Source organism: Eurytemora carolleeae, unplaced genomic scaffold (assembly GCF_000591075.1).
Source record: "Eurytemora carolleeae unplaced genomic scaffold, Eaff_2.0 scaffold1192, whole genome shotgun sequence".
Taxonomy (NCBI): Eukaryota; Metazoa; Arthropoda; class Copepoda; order Calanoida; family Temoridae; genus Eurytemora; species Eurytemora carolleeae.
The window spans coordinates 85,069-108,643 of NW_019397080.1; the positions used below are offsets into that span (position 1 = coordinate 85,069).

Here is a 23,575-nt window from a genome sequence, read left to right on the forward strand (position 1 = left end):
CTTGTATGTTTAAGCTTCAAATACATCTTGTTTGTGTTTCTACATCTTGAACCTTAGCAAGGATATATTCCACAACCTAATTTACAAACTTAGATTTATTCAAACATTTGATTTGTTTGGCAAAAAATTCAGAGACGACTGTACGGTATTTATTTCGTTTTTTACTTTTATTTGATTGCCTGCAGTAAAAGACAAAATTATCGACAAACGACCGTTTATGAACTTGAAACCGTTACAATTTAAGAGTTTATGGTCGTTTTTAACGTCTTATTCTTTGTGGTGAACCCTGTTTTTATTTAAAACTAAATCATAATTTAGTTAAACCCATTATTATAATATTTTTAAACAACTTATTTTGAATGTAACCTTTACCTCTAAAGGAAGATTTGAAAAACTCGCATTTCCGATGTTTTGATTTTTATTATCAGATAAAAAATTTAAATTCAACCATTCGGATGTTTCTGTTCTTCTTCGTGAAAAGTTGTCTTGGAGAGATTTTTGATTTATTTGCTTTTGATCATCTTGATTTTTTTCAGTCTGATTCTTTTGGTTTTTAGGTATATGATCTTCTTTATTTTCTGATACATGATCTTCTTCAGTTCCTTTGGCATGATCTTCTTGGTCTTTTTCGGTATGAACTTCTGGATTTAATTTTGTGTGGTCCTCTGAATTGATTACGATATTATCTTCTGAATTGATTACGGTATGATCTTCGGAATTGATTACGGTATAATCTTCTGAATCTATTACGGCATGATCTTCGGAATTAATCACAGTATGATCTTCTGGATTGATTACAGAATGATCATTAGAAAAACTATCATTATGATCACTGGCGGAACTTTCGCCCTGCAAATCAAGAGAGTTTTGAAAATGATCAAAATTCGATAAGTTATTGATCACGTTATTATTTGCAAGATCATTATTGTTACTATCCACATTTTGATCACTAGTATAAAGTTTGTCTATGGTTTCATCCATGCTTTCACTTTTAAACCGAAATCTTCATCAGTTAAATTTAAACTATTTCACACTGTTTATTGTTTACTATTTATGTTATTGTTTGTTGTTACAAATCCCCAGTAGATGTAAACTGTTGCTGACTGACTGTTTTTTTTCAGATGTTAACCTCGGAACTTTGCCAAAATTCCTGTCCCCCCCCTTCCCTTCCCTTTACATCCTTATGTATATGTAGTCTCCCCTCTTTTACGCACATTTTAGGTGTCCCCCCTCCTTGATTTACATACATACAGACAGAACCAGAAAACTCTGGAATAGGAAGACGACTTTTAGACTTGTGATGGCTTAAGACAACATGATTCAATAAGTTGCTGGTGGAACCCCAATCAATCTATAGCTATCTTAGTTTTCTAAAAAAAAATTGGATCTAATGCACTTATTTAAAATTCTAATTTTCTTTTTTTACTTATTAATTACCCAAAAAGAATAAAACAAAGGTATTTGTCTAAAAGATAATACCATATGAAAATATTTTTCGATTACAGTCATGTAAAAGACTTTATGAAAATGAAAATTTGTGTTTCAAAAAACTTTAATTTATCATGTTTTTACGACATAAACCTATACTTTAAAACAAAATCAAACACGTCAAAAAAAAGATATAGAGGATCAGATCAGTATCATATAGTACTGTGAGACTCAGAAATCTCTGAAATATGAAGACGACATTAGTAGTTTCTTTGTGAAGAAACAATCTCAAGAACTGACGAGGGTCAATCCAGACCGAAATATGTTTTCAATAAATGTGGAACTAACATCTACTTTTTTACTCTACAGAGGTTTGGTCCATCACCATCACTGAATTTTAATTGTAGTTTAATAAGTTACTAGAGACGTTGTGCTTTGTAATTGTAACAAACCAGAATCAAATAATGGCTTATTCCTATTCCACTGTATCATGTGTGTATAATTATACTTGTTCATTGTGTCGTAAATAATTAAGGTGAGAAAACTTTAATACATTTTTCTACAAACTGTTGAAAACTGTATTTGCATCAGCGCATACCGCTATTATTTATTAAATGAAGTAATATAATTACGTATTTCTGGATTTCGCCTTAAAAAATTATGTAAAATTGTATAAAAAATAACCTGAAGCCGAATTTAAAGAATTATAAGCCGCAGCTCAAATATGGTTGGTTCCACTTACTCAATTTTTCAAGGTTCAAGCCGCGCTCAAATTAAAACAGGTTTTTCGGGGATTTGAGACGGGGCTTAAATTCATTAAATTCGGACACTGAAATATAAATAAATGAATAAATTTTTATTGAACAAGTTATACACAATTAAAAAGTTCTACAAACGTACTATATATGTTACTATACTGTGTACAGTAAATTGCACTGAATTTTGAATTGAATTGAGATATTTTGAATATAAAAAATGTATTTTCTAGAATATTTAATAAAACTGCCAAAGTTACGTCTTCTCTATTTGTCGTCTTCGCTGAGAACTCCTTCCCAGATTTTTGAATGGTCAGATCTAGAAAGAAATTCAAAATATTATAGTCTTTTAGATGATAAAAATAAAATCTAGAAATTTAAAATAGATGATAAAAGTAAAAGTTAATATATAAAAACAGCGAGAACCTGAAAACAGTGGAATTTTTGTTGTCTACTATTTTCTTTCAATCTTTTTAAATGAATTTTTTAATCTACCATATAACTACAAAAATGCCCTGATGCTAGATTAAAATGAAAGAAGAAAATTGATTAAACCACGGAGATCTAATTGAACCACGGAGATCTAATTGAACCACGGACATCTAATTGAACCACGGAGATCTAATTGAACCACGGAAATCTAATTGAACCACGGAGATCTAATTGAACCACGGAGATCTAATTGAACTTCTTCCCTTTTACTTGACCCAGATCGCACAGGAACTGGTTTAGCCGACAGTACGGGGTTTAACTTCCACTCGCTCTTCATTAAATCTGCATGTCCTTGACCAATTTTTAGAGATATTTAATTTAAAACCATAAAATCCTTAGCGAAGAGACACAGTAAAAGGAAGAACAAAGACGACATTTTTTCCTCAGTGTTCTACAGGGTGTCCCACGAAACATGACAGTTGGTAAAAAGTTTAGAATGTCTTCTTCCAGATTTTTTTAAGTTGCTTAATACCAAAGACAAAAATATAATATTGTATAGGAGTCATATTATATTAAAATTAACCTCAAAGTAAAATATATTTGAGCAAAAGATTTTTTAAACGAAATAAACTGCAAACAGAAAAATAGTTACGCTGTATCTACATTTTTGTCTTTGTCAAATTATTTCAGAGGAATATTTTTTTTCAAATAATCAATCTAAGAAAACCAGGATTTTTATTAAATTTGAAGTACAACCTTGAGTTTGAAACCAAGATGTCAGCTAGATTAAAAGCTCCGAATTTATGAATTCTGTGGAAGTCTGGCTGAGGTCCAGCCACCTCAAAAACAGCCTCATATCTGAAAAAAAGTATTTTTATTTAAGATATAATTCTTTTATCGATTTTTGTTTGACACCTTTTACAACAAGATGTTCTGTAATCTAATTCAAAATGGCTGAAAAAAAACGTTTTAAATAATGTCGTCTTACTTCCTGTTATTTCCTGTTCCGTGGATAGCGTAGCCATTAATTTTCGTGCATATGGGTGGAAAATAGGAACCTAGAAATAAGAAATAGTAAATGAAATCACATTAATCTTATTAAAAGGGTATAATTAATTTTGCGTGCTGTCTCATTATTCAGATACAGGGTTACCTACAAAGGATGATACTTCAGAAATTTTTAATGGCTGTTTTTCTTATAATTACGATTCCATGCAATTGTAGACTTGTTTGTTTCTTTTCCAAATCATTAAATAAGCCAATAGGTTACTATATTTGAGGCAAAAAAAAGACAAAATTTGGTCTTGGAATTGTGACGTTTTAAGAGTTCCCGGTCGTCTTTACAGTCTCATCCTTTGTGGGTACCTGCCTAATCAAATAGTAAAGTAAGTAGGGAAAATAGTAAAATAATCTGAGATTAAAATTCTAAAATATATTGGACTGCACAGATTTTTGTGGAGCCAAACAAGAGTAAAAGAAAATCTTAAATGTTAAAAAGGGATCAAAGAGTAACACAAATGATAAGCAACCTAAACACATTCATTATCAGTATGAATGTCGGCCATTTTGTATTGAATTTTAAGTTTTATACTCTAAATTGCACGGACCGCAGCTTTCCGTTCATACAGGGTTACCTACAAAGGATGAAACTTCAGAGACTACTGAACAGAATTTATACTGTCTTTTTTCTTATATTTATTATTCTCTGCAATCGTAAACTTTTTTCCTAATCAATATATAAGCTAAAAAAAGATTGTATTCAATTGTTAAAGACTTAATTCAACCTTGCAAACGTCAGATAAAAAAAAATTCAGGTCGTCTTTATAGTTTCAACCTTGGTGGGTAACTCTATACCTGGAATAATTGCCGACCCTGTCCAAACATGTCCCTGGATTTCAGCAGTGTACTGTAAAGGTAGTTTTTGCCTTAATACAAACAGTAATCATGTTTCAAAACTATTTTAATTATGAAGATTTGAAAAAGTATTAAAATAAGTATTCCATTTATGCTGTAGCATGACTCTTTCACAACGATGCACCCAGCATCTAGTCTAAACCAGGATGAATTATTTATCTATGTTTAACCCTTTCAAACACTTTTCAAGCTAGTTAAAAACAATTATATCTTCTGATAAAGGTTTAAATAATAAAAACCGTTGTACTTCGGGCAAACCCATCTTTAAATGAAAACTCACTCGAAATTAAAAAGACTGTCCCTTTAAACGTACTTGACAATATTCCTGGTTCCCTTGAGTAGGAGAACTAAGTGTTGAGCGTGAGGACCGAACTCAAGCTCCAGGTACTCTTCGGCATCGTTCAGGAAGAATAACTCAACCACCTGGAGAAACAGTATGATTAGGAATGAACTCTAGCTTCAGGTACTCTTCAGCATCGTTCAGGAAGAATAAATCAACCACCTGGAGAAACAATATTATTATGACCAAACTCTAACTCCAGGTACTCTTCTTTATCTTTCAGGAAGAATAATTCAACCACCTGGAGAAACAATATGATTAGGACTGAACTCTAGCTCCAGGTACTCTTCAGTATCGTTCAGGAAAATAAGAATATAAGACTTCTTAAGCTGTTTTTGACAGGTTTTGAATGATTGATTAAAATATTCCGAACAGGGTAGGAAGGTGGGAGAGAAAGAAGGAAAGGAGAAAGGTTTTTAATTATGTTTAAAATAATTTTTCAAGAAAAAAATAGATTTTTTACGAATAAAAATGCAATCTAATGTTTCTTAAATAAACTTGTAACTTATATTGACCTCGTAATCCCAGAGATTAGAGTAAGGCTCCCCCGGTTGACCGCCAGGTGGGGCTAGATCTCCGTAGTAGGGTGCAACTAGTCGCACTGCCAGGTCATCTCCACTGCAACAAAAATTACTTTAACTTGGGAAACACAAATTTGCCTGGAAACTAAACTTTCACTTTTTAAAAACACTGCTGTGGTTCTGCCGAGTTTTCCGATAAAAACTTGAGACAAATCGTTCAAGCTGTGTTTATCTTGGGAACCCAACGTTGCCCAGGTTACTCATAGTTACTTCCACCGTTTACCCGCACTTGGTCGATTATACCGGGAAACTAAATTTTCGAAATAATAGTCGACCTACTCAATTCAGAATCTCTAAACCAAGCTAAGAACATTAACGTGACTCTCAAAAGTTCCCGAATCAGAATTTGAGGCAAATCGGTACAGGAGTTCCTGAGTAATAACAGCACAAACAAACAAACAGACAAACAGAGATAAAACGAAATATTTTATCTTTTAGAGATAAAAGCTTTACAAATAAAAAAGGTCCTGAGCGGTTATGCTTTTTGATTAAAATAACTAAGGAAGAGAACAATCGAATTCTACTATTGACTGCTTATTACAGTTTGCTCTAAGGGGGAGCGATACAAATAATAATGCTGCAAATAAAAATAATATTAGTAAAAATATGGTCAATAATCATTAAAATTAAACCTTGCAGACAGAAATATTTTGGCAGAGTTTTCTATTTTCTCTTCTCCATCCCAAGATAATCCAACCTCCAACTCTATTTCCTAAATTAGAAAAATTGCAATCTAAGAATTAACATTCTGATACAGCTTTTTACTTTTAAGGCCATTGGATGTCCCAAAAAAAACAGGAAATGACGAAATTAGAAATAATGTAAGAATGTTTACATGTATAAAATGTAAACTTCAAAAAATAAATAAACTGATTAGTGCTTATATATCTCCGCGTTTACAGGGTGTCCCAATAAACATGGGAATTGAGTGATGATTTTATTTCTAATAGTAATGTTGTACTTAAAATGAAAAATTCCAGTAAACAAAGAAACTTGTCCTTCTTTATTATTCATCTAGCTTGCAGATAAATTATAGACAGTAGACACAGACTTTTACTGATTTCATAAAATAAACTCTAGCAGACATAATTAGATTATGGCTTTTAAAATCAGATATTGAAATCTTTTAACAAAGACGATCTCGAATTCGTCACTCAATTTTCAATTTTTACTATTTTACAATTTACAATTTTTAGTATTTTACGTAAATCTCAGTATTTGCGAAAATAAATAAATAGCCATGAATATGCCAGAACAGTTTGAAAGAGCTCCATATAATCATTTAATTAAAAAGCTAAATATCTGCAACATTCCATTATTAGAAAGTGAAGAATATGACATTTGATGAATTCTTTCGATGTATGGCTTGTTTAGGGTTTAACAGTACAAAGTTTAAAATTTCAAACAGAAGTATTTACCTTTTTATCTAACATCCTATAACAGTAAAGTTCAAACCAAGTGTATGATATCTGAAATCAAAAGCAAAAATATATATTTTACACTATATAAAACTAAATTTTGTATACAGTCATAAACATTGACAGTTAATTAGACGACTATATATCTGGCAATTTTAAACGCAAAATAAAGGCAGACCACATTTTTGAATTGACAGGACTAGGTTTATTTTGTTATTATCGTTTAATTAACCATATATGTAAAATTAGATTGCAAAATTGTCTGATTAATAGTAAATGATTTACTTTTTAATAGTTTTTTTCAACTACAAAAAACCTTACGTGTCACAAATGCTAATAATGAAAAAAACACATTATATTTACTGGATTTTTAAAATACTATAAAGGAAAAATGTTTAATCTTGTACTTCTTCTAAATCATCAAAATTTATATATCTTTGAACGATTATATTTTAAACACTAAACACAACAGCTGAAAAACTCCCAAATGTGTTCTGAAGTTATAAATAAAGATAATAATAAAAACAGAACTGCATAGATAGATACTACTTAAAATCCACTATCTATCAAAAGTATCGTTGTATCGCGGTCATTTAAATGTAAATTCATGTAAATAAAGCCCTAGGAACTAATTTGATTTGGAGAAAAAATTAATATAATTAGGAAATTATAAAATTGAATGTTAAAAATTATACAAAAATCAGACTAGTTACAGTAAATATTCTCGTCAAACGACAGTAAATTATAAGACTAAAATATATAATCTTTCAATCCTAACTCCTCTTATTGTAAAGCTATTGAGATGAAACAAAATATTTTGAATTTCTAATATGTAACCGGATAATTTTTCTTTCATACTTTTGCATAAAATCTAGACTAGAGAAGCTACGAGATCACAAAGTCGTACCAGTATCCCCTTATGTCCAGTTTGCAGTGTTTTGTATATAAACTCAGTGAAACTATATCCATAGGACCAGTGCACGGCTTTCTTTCCATATCTTGTTTCAAAAGGAATTGAGTTTTTGTCACCAACTCTGATTTTCGAATCTCTATATCTGTGCAACCCGATGTTGTAGACCCTTGATATTTCAAACTATGAATTCTGTTAGATCAAAGTGTCTAAGTTTGAAATATAAAATGTTTACACCATCCAGTTGCAAAGATATAGGCATTAGAAAGTTTGACTTTGTGGTAAAATCTCAGTTCCATTGCTTTTAAGGAGAAATATTAAAATAAAGGAGACTTCTATAGTTTCTTGGTTTCTCACACTATTTTCAGCAAAAACATTTGTATACATTTTTTAACAATAAATATAACTTCAGAACGGTTTATCTATAATTTTTTAATGTCAGTATTTTTGTTAAAATACTAAAATGCATAGAAAACTAAAATAAAAACCAATTGGTTCTTAACGCACGGTTTACCTTCTCCACAAATTAGATCAAATTTAATAAACTGTTTCTTTTGTAATAGCAGTTCGGATTCTCTGACATTTAACACATTTTTCTGTAAAAAATAGATTTGTAATTAAAACGTTGTTTGAATATTGTTGGATTTCAGAATGATTTATTATGCAATATACATTAATTCATATATATAATATTAAAAAAAAACATGGGCAAAACTATGAGTTCTGAAGGGTTTTTATTAAGATCTAAATTTTTTAACGTCTGATTGCAGTTTTAATAAGAGTAATGTATATATAAATTACTCTTATTACTCTTATATTAGGTTGTATTTGAGGAGAGGGTGAGATTAATTACCTCCACCCTTACCCCGTCCCCTCCCTAGTTTTGCCTTTAATACAATCTGGTTTACAAATAAAAATAACAGTTATTTAAACAGACAGTTCTAAAATTTGTTTTCTCAACAACTCTTTGTGCATTGAAGGTATTGTTCACAGAAGATAAGGTGTCATTAATGTAAAAAAATTGCATTTTTTAATTTACGATTTTTTGTCCATTTTACGCAATGTTTAAATTCCAAACATTGTAAAAGCTCTACTTAAACTTCCAGGTACAAACCTAATTTATAGCCCAGATGGAAATAATGGATTTTGCAGATTTAAAACTACATGGTGCTGCAGTATACATGAACAAAGGAATTGAGTCTTTGTAACAAACTCTGATTTTCTAATACCTATATTTTTTCCACCTGATGGTGTATACCTTTGATATTTCAAACTTCGATTTTTTCATCTAACAGAATTCATAGTTTGAAATATCTAGTGCCAAGGTCTACGGCATTTGGTTACAAAGATATGGAGCTTAGAAAATCATTGTTTGTAACTCAATTCCTTTATTTTATTTTACAAGATTACCAATAAAAGATGCTAATAAAGACAAACTCTGTAGATAAGATAATTTGAAAGGGAAATTTGGTTTTATTCTAGTGAAAAGTCTTTTCATTGGCTATTAAATGATTTGGTAATCAAATCAGAGAGTTCATGTAAAGATAGATGATTTGGTAATCAAAGGAATTGAGTCTTTGGAACAAAATCAAATATTTGAACCTCAATATCTTTAGAACTCGATGTTGTAAACCTTTGATATTTCAAACTCAGATTATTTGATCTAACAGAATTCATAGTTTGAAATATCTAAGGTCTGCAACATTTGGTTCCAAAGATATAGTGATTAGAAAATCAGACTTTGTGGCAAAGGCTCAATTCCTTTGGGAGTGCATGTAAATACCCGTACAGTTGTCTCATGAACCTATAAATGTGTAGTTCTAGCCCTAAGATGCTCATCTATTCATGTACAATTTAGTTTGTAGATAGATGTTATTCAGAACTATAAAAAGTACTTTTCTTTAAGAAATAAACTTTCCAATCAGCTGAAATATTTTGAAATATTTGAGGTAATTTTTGTAAAATTTTTCTATTGACCCGTAGTTTGTACCCAATCTATTTTTACACCAAATTATTGGTACCCGAGTCCGAATTTAATGAAGTTGAACCGCGTCTCAAATCCGCCAGCGGCCTAAAACGGTTTTAATAAAGCGTCGGCTTAAATCTTGAAATATTGAATATAATTTTAACTGGAAGCAACCATATTTGAGCCGAGTCTCAAATTTAAGCTGCGGCTCAAATTCTCCAAATTCGGCCTCAGTATACATACAGGGTGTCCCACATCATATTGGATCGTCTTATAGCTTTAAATTGCGATTTCTGGGACTAATCAGAAAATTAAAAAAAATATGAAGATTTGTATGCAGAAAAACAAGGTTTTTTAACAAAATGTGCGTATTTTGGCGTTAAAGCTTGGAGCAAATCTAGTAAATGGGACGCTCTGTATATCCAATGCTAATGTTCCCTACATTAAAACTTTAAAACGTCAATTGTACAATTTACAAAGAACAATACAATTTTTATAATAAATGCTAAACGGTGTATACTCTTTCAGAGGTAGAGACCTAAAGTTTGTAAACAAACATCAAAGAAATATGAGAATGAAGAGACACTAGTCGAAATTCATTGACGACTCCCGAGCTTTCCAAAAGGTTTATATGTTTGGAAAGGAATTGAGTTTTTCTCACGAATTAAAATTTTCTGATCCCAATATCTTTGCAACCTGATGGTGCAATCCTTTGATTTTTCAAACTTAGTTTATTTGCCCTATAAGAATTTATAGTTTGAAATATCTAAGGTCTACGACAAATTGTATCAGAATTTTTGGCAAAAACTCGATTCCTTTACAACAATTTTCATTGCGGCAGAGCACAAAAATAGTTTACAATATCGTCACTAGCAACAATATTTTTCAGAATCGAGAGTCAACTTTTCCTGGTCCCTATATTGGATCATCTCGTTCCTTGTTTTCATGATCCCTATATGGGATCATCTCGTTCCTTGTTTTTCTCTGAATTTTGCCATTTTATGAAGGATTTGGCGAGGTCGTCTTTTCTCTGTCTTAACTCCAGGTATTCACGGGACCTGGAAGATATTTTTTTATTGTCAAATGTCAATTTCATGTTGTAATTTCATGTGACACTATATTTAAAGAGGGGCATAACGGTTTACAAAAGTAAAGAGAAACAACAATTTACAATAATCAATTTTAAAATTATCAAAGAAAAACATTGTTGTAAATATGAAGTGTCCGTCAATGAATAGAGACTCACTTTAGATTCCGTTTACAGTCCCTTTAATCATAATTTAAACTGCACTAAACGTTGTTTTGATAAATCTTACAAAACAATTGTCGGAAGAAAGCTCCAAAAAAAAGATTCTGTTAAAAAAATTTAGAAATTATTTTTAAAATCTTACTTGTAAACTTCATCCCCTTCCTTATTCATCATCTTTGTTGACATATGAGTATTACTCTGTAAACCAGTTATACTGGTATACTCCGGTATATCTGGTAGTAGTTCTCCGTTCCTACACACCTATACAGAGTACACATTAAACCAGATATACTGGTATACTCAGGTATATCTGGTAGTAGTTCTCCGTTCCTACACACCTATACAGAGTACACATTAAACCAGATATACTGGTATACTCCGGTATATCTGGTAGTAGTTCTCCGTTCCTACACACCTGTACAGAGTACACATTAAACCAGATATACTGGTATACTCCGGTATATCTGGTAGTAGTTCTCCGTTCCTACACACTTATACAGAGTATACATTAAACCAGATATACTGGTATACTCAGGTATACCGTTTATACTGGTTTAATCCGATACACTGCGGTATGCTCCAGTATACCCTGGTATATCTGAATTCCCGGTTACTAAATTAATATCAAGAGGTATTTGAACTCCGGAGAATAGTTGAACTACTACTTGGAACATAAACCGACTGGTTCAATCACGTAGTTCAGCGTTTTTTTACTATTCATTAAATTTTGTTCCTGGTTCCAAGACAAATAAAACTAACCTGAAAAACTGCATCACCGAGGATAACTGAGGATTTTAAAGTTTGCTTTTTAAATAAATCCACGCAGATAAAACAATCTTCTTTTTCACTGAACAAAAATTTAGTTTTTACTTAAAAAAAAAAAATTTCTTTTCACTGAACAATAATTGTTTCACTTCAGAGAAAATAATCTTCTTTTTTCACTTTACAATAGTTTTTTAGGAAAAAATATTATCTTCTTCACTAAAAGCTACTTTTTTTACTTTAGGAAAATTATTTTCTTTTTTTTAAACACTACTTTTTTTACTATAGGTAAAGTTATATTCTTTTACACTGAACAATAGTATTCTTTTACTTAAGGAAAAATAAATATTTGAAAATTTCTTAAAATTTAGCAATTTACCTTTTTCTACTGAAAATATGGTCTAATGAGTAGGAAAATATGAGCCTGTCCAATCCAGCGTCATTATCACTCACATCAAACACCCAGCTCTCCTGACGTCATTTTCAGTTTTTTTCTCAGTTTTCTTGTTTAATTTAAAAACATTAATACAGTACATTCTTCTGCAGCTGAATTACCAGGATTTAAAAATATTTATTTCTTCTTTAGAAACTTTTATAAATAAAAATTCTTTCTTCTTCTGAAACTTTTATAAATAAAAATTCTTTCTTCTTCTGAAACTTTTATAAATAAAAATTCTTTCTTCTTCTGAAACTTTTATAATTAAAAATTATTTCTGAGGTCAAAACTTTAATAAATAGAAATTATTTCTGAGGTCAAAACTTTTATAAATAAAATTATTTCTAAGGTCAAAACTTTAATAAATAGAAATTATTTCTGAGGTAAAAACTTTTATGATTTAGAAATTCTTTTTGAAGTCAAAACTTTTATAAATTAGGAATTCTTTTTGAAATCAAAACTTTTAATTAATGAACAAAAATTCTTTCTGAGGTTGAAACTTTTGGATTGTAAATTCCTGGATCTTTTGTTGTCAAAGGCTTAAATTGATTTCTTTTTGTTATAGTTTGATCAACCCCAGAAGGGATCAAACACTAAACCCTCAAATTTAAAACATGCCAGTGCCACAGTGGATGTGGAGATCTTTACTATTACTAATTATAATTTTATGCATGAAATACTAAAGTATAATTTTTTAAGAAATCCACAAAAAATCTTAACCACCCACAAAGAATGAGATTTCAGAGACGATTGTACGGAATTTACTCCGTTTTCTTGAATTCAATGTTAATTCTTTGTAGACCGAAATTGACTTATTTCTGTGTTTTATTATACTCAATTTACTGGAGAACCCAAAATTTAATCTTTAAATCGTCATATTTTTAGAGTTTTGGGTCGTTTTACAGTCCCTTGTGGGTAAGCCTATACTAAAGTTAAGCGTTAAAAAAAATATTTATGAAAATGTTTCCTGATCAACGACATAGCTCTTTTTCTTTTCAATTCCAAGATGATCTCCTCTTTAAATAGAATTAAAATATAATCAACAAATATTATTCAAATCTTAAATCAAGTTTAGTTCAGGGAAATGTAAATAATCAACCCATATATATAAGATCATCAGAAAATGTGAAATTTTCGCGCCATTTAATAAGCTCTTTTTAGTGGGAATCTACCAGGGATAAAAAGAATGGATTAAGCAGATAGTTTCTACATTGGATATTCAGATTAATCGATCGGGATTAAGGGTATCAAATTCTAAAGTTCCCAGCTCTGGTTAGATAGATCTAAGTATAAAAGCCATCTCTTTCGACCCCACGTTTACACATTTCTTGACAAGCCCGAAAATGCAAACCTTTAGTGTAGCATTTTTTCTCCATGATACACCATGCCGATTTCATTAGCTTGGATTTTTTTAAAAAACGTATCTCTACTAGAACCTGGGAGGGAAGAATGTAGATCTGAACTCTAGAGTAATCTTGTCTTTCCCCTCTTTATTTAAATGCTGGATGGAGCAGATCTCAAGTGCAATCTCGTTTTCTTCCTAGTTACAGGGATATCTCAATAAATCATAGTAGATAAAATACATACAGGGTGTCCCAATAAATTCTACTCTGCTACAGGGTGTCCCAATAAACATGGGAATTGAGAGACTACTTGAATATCGTCTTTGATTTCCGATAATTGATAAATAGCATAAAGTACATAAAAACATTTTTACGTCTAATGAGCTTTCCAAAATGTGGTCTACCTTCTTTGTACCTTTAACATTGACGGAGATATTAAACTGTTTTCTTGATTTTGAATTAACTGGAATCTGGACGTCAAATTTGATGGTGAAAAAATGGTAGACAACATTTTGGAAATCCCTAAACTACTAGTTTTATGTGTTTTAACTGTGATACTACAAATTAATTTTTATAAAATAATCCCGCATGGAACAAAGACGATATAGAAGTGGTCATTTAATTCCCATGTTTATTTGGAAAATCTTACAAAGAAACTAAACCCTCATTTCAAACTCTATTTATCTTAAACCTGATGTTGTAAACGTTCGATATTTTAAACTTGGCTTTTTAATCTTAAATAATTTACTGAATACATTAATTATCAGATGTTAAGAAAGGTTGAAGCAAGTGTTCAATTTCTTTGTTCATTTCCGGAGCAAGCTAGCAAAGGAAAAATCTTTATCTAAGAAGATACATTGACAACTTTATGAGACCCTTTTAATAAACAACTGCTGTGAATGATACACACTTCTACGCTTTTAAAAAACACAGTATCGTATAGCTCGTTGTTCTTTCAATACGATGAGACCATTATATTAGATAAGGGATTTTTTTTTCACACTAATTTCTAATCCTTATATCATTGCAACACAATGTTGAAGATCTTACATATTTCAAAGTATTAATTATGTTAACTCAATTAATTTAAGTTTGAAATATCAAAGGTTTACACCATTGGGTTGCGAAGATATAGGGATTGGAAAATTTTAATTCAATTCCTTTAAAATCTTCTAATTGCTTCTAGAGATGTTTAGATAAGGCTAACGTTGTGAATCATTTATGTACCACTTTTTTGACTTTGGGTCGTTGATGTGTTTTCTGTCACTTAGTTTTTGTTTAAAAGAAGTAACTACCTGACAATATCCTAGTCTATACTTGAGCAGGAGACCATCATAAACCTCCTGATTATCCTCATACTCCTCCTTCATCCTCAGGAACCTGGAAATCAGGGACTTGGAGCTGCTTGTCAGGAACTTCAGCTCCTCCTCCATCTCCAGTAGTGCTGTAGAGCTGGAGTAGTTCATCACCTCCTCCTTCATAGCTTGCTGTTTGAAGGCAATAACATCAGATATTCCGTCCCGGAGATAATTAAACCTCGATGGTTTATTTTTCTCATTATTTCGCTGCTTTTTCATGGAGAAGAAATCTACGATAATGAAGACTACAGTGAGAACCAGAAAACTCTGGAATATGAAGTCGACTTGTAAACTCAAGTTATGACTTTTGATAGCTCAATGAGCACGAGACACAGCAATAATGCAGTGTAAAACCCATTTCACTCAATAAGTGATTAATAACTTACTAGTAATGCTATATTTGCTTTGTAACAACATCAAATGCACTTCAGTATTCCGAAAATGTCGTCTTCCTATTCTACAGTTTTCTGGTTTTCACTGTATTTTACACGAAGAGGCTGCCAAGTAAGGTTTAAAAAATTCGAGTCTTCAATTCCTATATTAATTTTCGGTAAGCTAGATTGTTTACAAAAGACCAGAACTTGAAATGGGTACAGAGTGTTAAACCTTAAACATTCAAAATTTATATCAAACAGGTCCAACTCGGTACAAGGATTTACCGATCTACTGTAATCGTACCATTGTACTACATACTGAGGTTACTGAGTGATACACATATACTCGCACCAGCCCCTCTAGTGTACCCGTTGTGCAGTTGACCCAGCGGGATTTATGCAAAAAAAGTAGTCCCTTTAATTATTTCAAATATAGTTTTCCTACCTAACAGTTCGCTTTCAAACTTATTCCAAAGAAGGAGGCAAACAGATTTCCTGTAGTTCTCAAAGTTCTAAGTTAAACAAAGATGAAAAAAGTAAAAATAAATAAAAAAATTTGCACAAAAACTCACCTGATTTTTAGTAAGCTTGAATTTATTGGAAATAATATGAATTTCTTTGTCTAAGAGAACCAAAGCTCCAGTTACCAACTTGTTCTCTCCTTTTTCTGTTATATATCTCTAGAAATTAGTATCCAATTTATAGGATATCAGGTTAAGGAGCTAGTAGTATCCAGTATTAAGGATATCAGGTTTAGGAGTAGTATCCAGTATATAGGATATCAGGTTAAGGAGCTAGTAGTATCCAGTATTAAGGATATCAGGTTTAGGATTAGTATCCAGTATATAGGATATCAGGTTAAGGAGCTAGTAGTATCCAGTATTTAGGATATCAGGTTTAGGAATAGTATCCAGTATATAGGATATCAGGTTTAGGAGCTAGTAGTATCCAGTATTTAGGATATCAGGTTTAGGAATAGTATCCAGTATATAGGATATCAGGTTTAGGAGCTAGTGGTATCCAGTATTTAGGATATTAGGTTTAGGATTAGTATTCAGTATATAGGATATCAGGTTTAGGAGTACTATTCAGTATATAGTATATCAGGTTTAGGATTAGTATTCAGTACATAGGATATCAGATTTAGGAGTAGTATTCAATATATAGGATATCAGGTTTAGGAGTAGTATTCAATATATAGGATATCAGGTTTTAGGAGTAGTATTCAGTATAAACAGTGGTAAGCGATTATATCTATACAATGAAGTTCAAAAGTAATCAAATGGACGCTTCTTTTTATTGACAGCTTCTCTTGAATTCTATGGTTATGTGTTTCCTTGATGTTTAGCAGCTTAATATACATCAAAATTTGAATAAAAAGTCGTCTTCATTGTATTGATATAATCACTTACCACTGTAGGATATCAGGTTTAGAAATAGTATCCACTATATAGGATATCAGGTCTAGAAATATTTTCCAGTTTATAGGATATTAGGTTTAGAAGCTAGTATAGTAGCCCCAGTATATAGGATATCAGGTTTCAGGAGTAGTATTCAGTACATAGGATATCAGACTATAAGGAGCTAGTAGTATCCAGTATATAGGGTATCAGGTTTAGGAGTAGTATTCAGTACATAGGATATCAGATTATAAGGAGCTAGTAGTATCCAGTATATAGGATATCAGGTTTAGGAGTAGTATTCAGTACATAGGATATCAGATTATAAGGAGCCAGTAGTATCCAGTATATAAGATATCAGGTTTAGGAGTAGTATTCAGTACAAAGGATATCAGATTATAACTCATGAACTCCTGTACCGATTTTCCTCAAATTTGGCAGTTCTTAGCTTGGTTTGAGATTGAGTTTAGTGGGTCGACTTTTACAGGGGAAAAAGCAAAATCGTAATTAAAGACCAAGTGCGGGTAAACGGCGGGAGTAGCTAGAGTACCCTGGGCAACGCTGGGTTCCCATGTTAGTATTGAATAAAAGAATAAAAGATAAGAACCATTTACCCGAAATTTTGCTGAATGTGAATGTGCATAATTTTCCATTCTTGCTTGAATCTGTTCATTCAGCATTCTTTTCATATTTTCCAGGGTTGGGAAGGTTTCAGCAATCTTCTCCTTATCCTTCTCCAACTGAGAGTTTGAGTAGAGAAGATGAAGCCTATCTCCGGCTACAAGATACCTCTCCCTTAGTCCGTCCAGGAGTTTGATTAGTTTCATCATCTCATCTGCATCCAGAACCTCGTCCTCCAGATACATATTCGTCTTCTCCGTTACAAACCTTGACTCTAGGATATTAAATCCTTGAATAAGTTGAATACTACATTTCACCTCCAGCTCCTGAGAGGAGAAGGGCAGATCATCGAAGGTTGTCCAACAGCTCTCATGGATAAAGTTAAAGGTTTGTAGTTGTTGGTTAATTAAATCCTCCTCACTAATCTGTCTGGAGGGATGTCTGTGTCTGCTCTGAGAATGAATATTATCTATCTCGTCTTTCCGGGCTTGCGAGGCGAGCCGACGAAGATACAGTTTAGCTTTCTTGATGGATAATCCAACCCAGGCCTCCATATAGTCCTGGAACAGGATCTCAGGAGAACAGTATTCCTTCCCAACCTTCTCCGCCATCCTTCTCATCCCATAAAAACAGTTAAACGCCTGAAAAGATTAGAGCTTTGGTTTTACAATTGTTTAAAAGAAAATATAAAGGAACTGAACAAATTACAGTGAGTACCAGAAAACTCTGGAATAAGAAGACGACTGTTAGGCCAAAGTTATGACTTTGTAAAGTCCAATACACATTAGAGACACAATTGTGCAGCGTAAACAGACCCTTTTTATTTAATCAGTGATCTATAGGAGAAATATTTGCTTTATAACAACATCAAATACAAAAAGCACTGCTTTCGTGTCTTCCTATTTCTCAGTTTTCTGGTTCTCACTGTGTGACTTTCTAATTTTAAATCCTTAAATCTTTGCAACCAAATTCAATAAATATCTAAAAACATTTGAACTACGCAAACCAACTATCTTGAACTGGAACTGACGAACAAGACAAGTGTTTTAACTTAGTCAAGGTAGTTCAACCATTTAGTATTAATTTAATTTTGATCCCTTAGGATGTGTAGCTTGAACATGTCAAACCATGAATTCTGTTAAAGTTTGAAATATCAAAGGTTTACGCCATTAGATTGCAAAGATGTAGGGATTGGACAAATTTGATGTTGTGGCAAAGAGGAGATAAATTCATTCACTTTGCTCCTACTCCTAAGCAATACAAATATATATTTATAAATCTTGAGCAATTTACATATAACCCTTAAAAATAAAGAAGTAGTCCAATTTTTTGCTTACATCTTAGCTTGCAATGGGGTAAATATATAAGTATGTACAGTGTACATATGTACATAATTATGTACAGTGTACTTATGTACAATAAATATTCAAATCAGTATTCTGCAGTAAAACTTGATATAAAGTTTTTAGTTCAAAATCAAGTTTAAAAGTTAAAGTTGATTTGATGTTACTTCTTAAAGTTTAGAACGTGCAATACACTTGCTTATTCTTGTATACATTATTATTATAAGTATTTTTAGTAGCAGACAACCCACCATTCAATCGTAACAAAGATAAAAGGAAATGTAGACGTACGCAATTTCAAATTAAATCACACACCCTTTAGTAAAATAAATTCAACATAAAGTCTGACCGCATCAACCTTGTTGCACCGGCTAGTCCTGGAGTGTCTGCTTTATTTACCCAATGTCGGGGCGATACAGTACAAACTGGGACCGGAAAGGTTGACCGGCTCGGAAATTGAAATGAACTACGGCTGCACGTGAAATGTACGATTCGCAACAGGTCCCTTAAAAGCTCTGTTCAATCAAGAATGCATGCGACATTTCTCTGTTAAGTGCAGCTAGCGGATTTCTGCTTTAGAAAAAAAATTGTAAATTGTTTTCAATATCTGAATGGGACAATTAGTTTAAAGGTCACCCCAGTCTAAAAGTTGCATGATCCTTGCCGGTACATCACGCATTGATTGTATAGTGTACTGTTTATACATTCAATCGTTCTGTACTGTCAGGACTACCCAGTGTATAGTCGACCCAGCACGTTTTCTGCAACAAATGTTGCCTGGCACGATCACAGTGCCTTGTGAATCGGGCTTGGAAAGTAAATTGAAGTTAAAACAACAGCCCCTTTAATCGAATTGAAGTTAAAACAACAGCCCCTTTAATCGAATTGAAGTTAAAACAGCAGCCCCTTTAATCGAATTGAAGTTAAAACAACAGCCCATTTAATTGAATTCAAGTTAAAACACAGCCCCTTTAATCGAACTGAAGTTAAAACAACAGCCCCTTTAATCGAATTGAAGTTAAAACAACAGCCCCTTTAATCGAATTGAAGTTAAAACAACAGCCCCTTTAACCGGAAAAAAAGCTTTAAAACTATTTTAGCAAAGGAATCATAAACTCAAAGTCAACAAAGCTAAAACAATTATGTTTTGAAAGGTCTAATTAATTTCTTACCATAAATATGTTTTACACGCATTTTCAATATTTTCCGCATAATAGTTGAGAAGGTTGATTTCTAATTTTTCCAGGAAAGCTGCATACTTTACTCCTGCCTAAACCAAGCATAATAGTTTAAAAGGTTGATTTCTAATTTTTCCTGGATAGCTGCATACTTTACTCCTGCCTAAACCAAGCATAATAGTTTAGAAGGTTGATTTCTAATTTTTCCAGGATAGCTGCATACTTTACTCCTGCCTAAACCAAGCAGAAAATATCTAAACTTCATCTCTTAATTTGATATTTCTGGCGCCAAGATATCAAATCAAAGAATAGTATGAATAGTATGAATCAGAAATATGTGTCAAAATGCATAATTCCCTTGTCTACAAGAGACTAGAATGCGTAAATCTAAAAAAAGATTCATTTTTTACCCCCATTATTTACCCCCTTATTTTCTTTGTAATTTAATTCTCCTACTCCATCTTCATTTGCTGCACTTTGTTTATTTTTTTTAAATCATCAAAAGAAATTTTTTGCCACAAATCATGATCTTATGATGCAAATATCTTTGCAACCCAATGTCGTAGATTTTTCAAACCATGAATTCTGTTAGATCATATTCTAAGCTTGAAATATAACTATCAGGTTGCAAAGATGTAGGGATTGGACAAATTTGATGTTGTGGCAAAGACTCGGTTCCTTGGTTTTCATTTCTTATATATTGTTTGTTAATTATTATGTATCATGTAAAAAAGGATATCTTATTTAAGACGGAGGAATAAAAAATGATGCAATAAATTGAAAAATAGGAAGAAAAACAACATGTTACCTCAGCGATTTTATGGTTTAACATTTCCGTGATTATTTCAAGATTTGATCTTCGTCTCTTGATCTGTACAGGATCAAGTTCAGTGTCCTCCTCCTCCTGCTCCAGGTTCAGATCTGGTTTCTGTTCAACCAGGATAAACCGATCAGGTATAGAATCTGGGATTAGTTCTTCACTCAGCTCCTTCCACCAATCCTTTAACATTCTCTCAGCATGTATTCTGATACTATATTCAGCCTGGAGAACAAAATTTATTCTCATTGTTTTTCTTTATTAGAATTTGTTTCTTTCGGTCTTTCAAAATAATTTTTCAAAAAACTCAAATTTTACAATCTTTATATCTTTGCAACCTGAATATGTAGTAGACGTTTTACCTATTTAAAACTTATAGAATCTGATCTAACAGAATTCAAAATTTCAAATATCTAAGGCTAACAACATCGGGTTACAAAGATAATGATGTAAAAATCAGAGTTTTTGGCAAAAAATCGATTTATTTGAATCATTTTAAAGCATTTATAATATTATTTTTGTTCACAATTTGTCAAAAAAACTCCGATAAAAACTCGTTATAAACAAATATCTGTTGAGTTCAAATGAACACATTTCGGTGGGGTGGGGAGTATGTGACACCAGTTCTCGTTAGCTCACTGAAGTTAAGCAAACTTTTCCACAGCCAGTAACTGGATTGGTATCCATACTGGTGTTCACGGGGTTCGATTACCGTACTCCACACAAACCTGTGGTTTCAAAAACATCTGAAGCCGACACCTGGTTAAGGAGTTATGACCACCTGGCGGATGTAGGAGGAAAGAGGGGCGGTTGTAAACAAATCTCGCAGGGAAAGGGTGCGTGCTCTCTACTCAACAAGAAAGAAGCTAAAGTGGATTCAAAAACATCTGAAGCCGACATCTGGTTAAGGAGTTATGACCATCTGACGGATGTAGGAGGACAGAGGGGCGGCTGTCAACAACTCTCGCAGCGGAAGGGTGCGTGCTTTCTACTCAACAAGAAAGAAGCTTCAAGTGGAATTGATCCAAGTGAATTATGATGAAGAGAGGAATAGTGGACAAGTAGACTGAGTTTATGGTTTCCAGCTTTAGGCACCTGGAGGTATCCAATCCGTGCTCATAAATGATTGGAAGCAATGAGTGTGATGTTTGTAAGGCACCCGGGCCTCATTCCAGTATATCAGAAGAATTTCTGCACTCTCCTATTCTCAGGCCTAAGAAACTCTTATATCCTGTCAACCCTCTTCTCAGTATGAATGAAGCGTGGAAGGATGAATGTGAAACACCAAACTTTCACAACAACCCGGTTATGTCCTGGAAACAAAAAATCTCTAAAACAAATTAGTACTAACCTTATAAATAAATGATTTTGGTAAATAGATGATGCATTGAAGGCCATTTCTTTATTTACATATTTCTTGGGACACCATGCATTATACCATATATTGTATTTATCTTAATATTTTGAGAAAACTATTTTAAACTGATCACCTTTGGCTTGACTTTTTCCTGGTCTAAGACTGCCAGATTTCCCACAACTTCTCCGACCATCTGAATAAATAATTCAAAAATCAATATCATTCGAAAAAAATAAATAATGAAAAGGTGAAATCGATGCATGCAGTGTATTAACTTTTGATAACAGTTGTATTTCGCAACCTTTGGAGTCATTAGGAATTTTTGGAGGTGTTGACCAAATTTGGAGTTGTAAGGGAAATTTGGAGTTGTTAGGAACCTTTGGAGTCATTAGGAATTTTTGGTGGTTTTAAGAACATCTGGAGTTGTTGGGGACATTTGGAGTCGTTAGGAGCATTTGTAGTCATCTGGATTTATTGAGAACATCTAGAGAACATCTAGAGTCGAACATTTGGAGCAGGAACTTTTGTAGCCGCCATGAACCTTTAGAGCTGTCAGGAATATTTGGAGCCACTGGGAACATTTGAAGTCGATAGGAAGGTAAGGAGATATTTTGCGTTATTTTATTACATATTACGCATTATGCATTATATTTCCGAAAATTGACTAAAACAGCACTATCTACATCATAAGTCTTTTCAGTGTAATCTGTCACTTATTTGATAAGGGGTTTACACTCTACAGAATATTTAATAAGTGATTTATACCTCTGCAGAATATTTGATAAGGGGTTTACACTCTACAAAATATTTAATAAGTGATTTATACCTCTGCAGAATATTTGATAAGGGATTTACACTCTACAGAATATTTAATAAGTGATTTATACCTCTGCAGAATATTTTATAAGTGATTTATACCTCTGCAGAATATTTTATAAGTGATTTATACCTCTGCAGAATATTTAAAAAGTGATTTATACCTCTGCAGAATATTTGATAAGTGATTTATACCTCTGCAGAATGATTTTGCATTCCCTGAAGGATGTGTGATGAGATGTCGATATAGCGGAGGATGGCTGGAAGGTAGGGACTAGTGCTCTGCAGGTTCTGAGATACTATCTCCAGGTGCTCACGGAGCAATGACTGCGGAAACCTATACGACAAAACTTGTTTACGTTTTATGATTAAAGACCATAAATAAAAACTAGAAATAATCCGAGAACCAGAAAACAGTAAAACTTTCTTAATTTTTTTTCTTTTAATTATATTATGTCGCTATATAATGATTTCATAACTTGCAAATGCACTGCACTGCAATAAGGAACAAAGACGACATTCGATTATAAGTTTTCAGGTTCTTATTTAAATTTACTAAACCTGGAAGAATTGAATGCCTGTATGAAGGAGACAGCTCTGAATAAACTTCGTTCTGCATCGTTTTCAAACCTTGCAAACCCCTCAAGCAGGTTCAAGATAGTACTAAATAAGGAAGATCATATTAAAGGGAGTGTTCGCGAAAAATGAAAGGGGGTATAGGCTTAATGCGATAAAAAAGCGCTTTTGATCGCTACTAATCTTAATTCTATCTGTTGC

At 32.4% G+C, this 23,575-nt stretch overlaps 4 protein-coding genes across 8 annotated transcripts; all 4 read right to left on the reverse strand.

Moving 5' to 3' along the window:
* Positions 1-16: 16 nt before the first annotated feature.
* Positions 17-1,522, reverse strand: LOC111711693 (GATA zinc finger domain-containing protein 14). The gene is made up of 2 exons (XM_023486098.1): positions 373-1,522; positions 17-76 (listed from the first exon to the last, which is right to left on the reverse strand). The coding sequence occupies exons 1-2, from the start codon at positions 979-981 to the stop codon at positions 17-19; spliced, it is 669 nt and encodes a 222-aa protein (XP_023341866.1). The 5' UTR covers positions 982-1,522.
* A 747-nt stretch (positions 1,523-2,269) lies between these two features.
* On the reverse strand, positions 2,270-8,394 carry LOC111711691 (UPF0462 protein C4orf33 homolog). 5 transcript variants are annotated; one of them, XM_023486090.1, is made up of 10 exons: positions 8,293-8,394; positions 6,869-6,919; positions 6,083-6,162; positions 5,385-5,487; positions 4,863-4,952; positions 4,616-4,665; positions 4,470-4,540; positions 3,604-3,673; positions 3,372-3,473; positions 2,270-2,502 (listed from the first exon to the last, which is right to left on the reverse strand). In XM_023486090.1, exons 2-10 carry the CDS (start codon positions 6,881-6,883, stop codon positions 2,451-2,453), a joined length of 633 nt encoding a protein of 210 aa, XP_023341858.1. In that variant the 5' UTR covers positions 6,884-6,919; positions 8,293-8,394; the 3' UTR covers positions 2,270-2,450. The 5 variants fall into 5 exon arrangements, with proteins under 5 accessions (XP_023341858.1, XP_023341862.1, XP_023341863.1 ...); XM_023486094.1 differs by having other exon boundaries at positions 4,855-4,952; XM_023486095.1 differs by lacking the exon at positions 4,616-4,665 and having other exon boundaries at positions 4,470-4,521.
* Positions 8,395-10,484: 2,090 nt separating this feature from the next.
* Positions 10,485-17,925, reverse strand: LOC111711692 (uncharacterized). Its single transcript, XM_023486097.1, has 10 exons — positions 17,281-17,925; positions 15,839-15,946; positions 15,712-15,778; positions 14,830-15,122; positions 13,628-13,731; positions 13,159-13,207; positions 12,135-12,226; positions 11,753-11,840; positions 11,136-11,408; positions 10,485-10,802 (listed from the first exon to the last, which is right to left on the reverse strand). Exons 1-9 carry the CDS (start codon positions 17,905-17,907, stop codon positions 11,271-11,273), a joined length of 1,566 nt encoding a protein of 521 aa, XP_023341865.1. The 5' UTR covers positions 17,908-17,925; the 3' UTR covers positions 10,485-10,802; positions 11,136-11,270.
* Positions 17,921-23,461, reverse strand: LOC111711694 (uncharacterized; the record flags this gene model as incomplete). Its single annotated transcript, XM_023486099.1, is given in 7 exon segments — positions 17,921-17,928; positions 18,485-18,537; positions 19,803-19,900; positions 20,617-20,850; positions 22,116-22,175; positions 22,994-23,135; positions 23,360-23,461. Coding segments are annotated over 7 exon segments (697 nt in total), but the record flags the coding sequence as incomplete, so codon positions are not given.
* Positions 23,462-23,575: the final 114 nt, after the last annotated feature.

Bases quoted from the DNA above. Each gene is read 5' to 3' on its own strand.
- LOC111711691 (XM_023486090.1), bottom strand. The intron at 4,666-4,862 runs GGAACCAGGAAT...ATCCTGGTTTAG, and splicing joins ACTTAGTTCTCCTACTCAAG to ACTAGATGCTGGGTGCATCG. The intron at 3,474-3,603 runs GTAAGACGACAT...ACTTTTTTTCAG, and splicing joins GGAACAGGAAATAACAGGAA to ATATGAGGCTGTTTTTGAGG.
- LOC111711692 (XM_023486097.1), bottom strand. From the start codon at position 17,907: ATGAGAAGGATGGCGGAGAAGGTTGGGAAGGAATACTGTTCTCCTGAG. The intron at 13,732-14,829 runs GTAGTTACTTCT...CCCTGTAACTAG, and splicing joins ATAGACTAGGATATTGTCAG to GAAGAAAACGAGATTGCACT. The intron at 12,227-13,158 runs GAAACATTTTCA...AAATGACGTCAG, and splicing joins AGAGCTATGTCGTTGATCAG to GAGAGCTGGGTGTTTGATGT.
- LOC111711693 (XM_023486098.1), bottom strand. From the start codon at position 981: ATGGATGAAACCATAGACAAACTTTATACTAGTGATCAAAATGTGGAT. The intron at 77-372 runs GTAAAGGTTACA...TTTGTAAATTAG, and splicing joins TTTCAAATCTTCCTTTAGAG to GTTGTGGAATATATCCTTGC.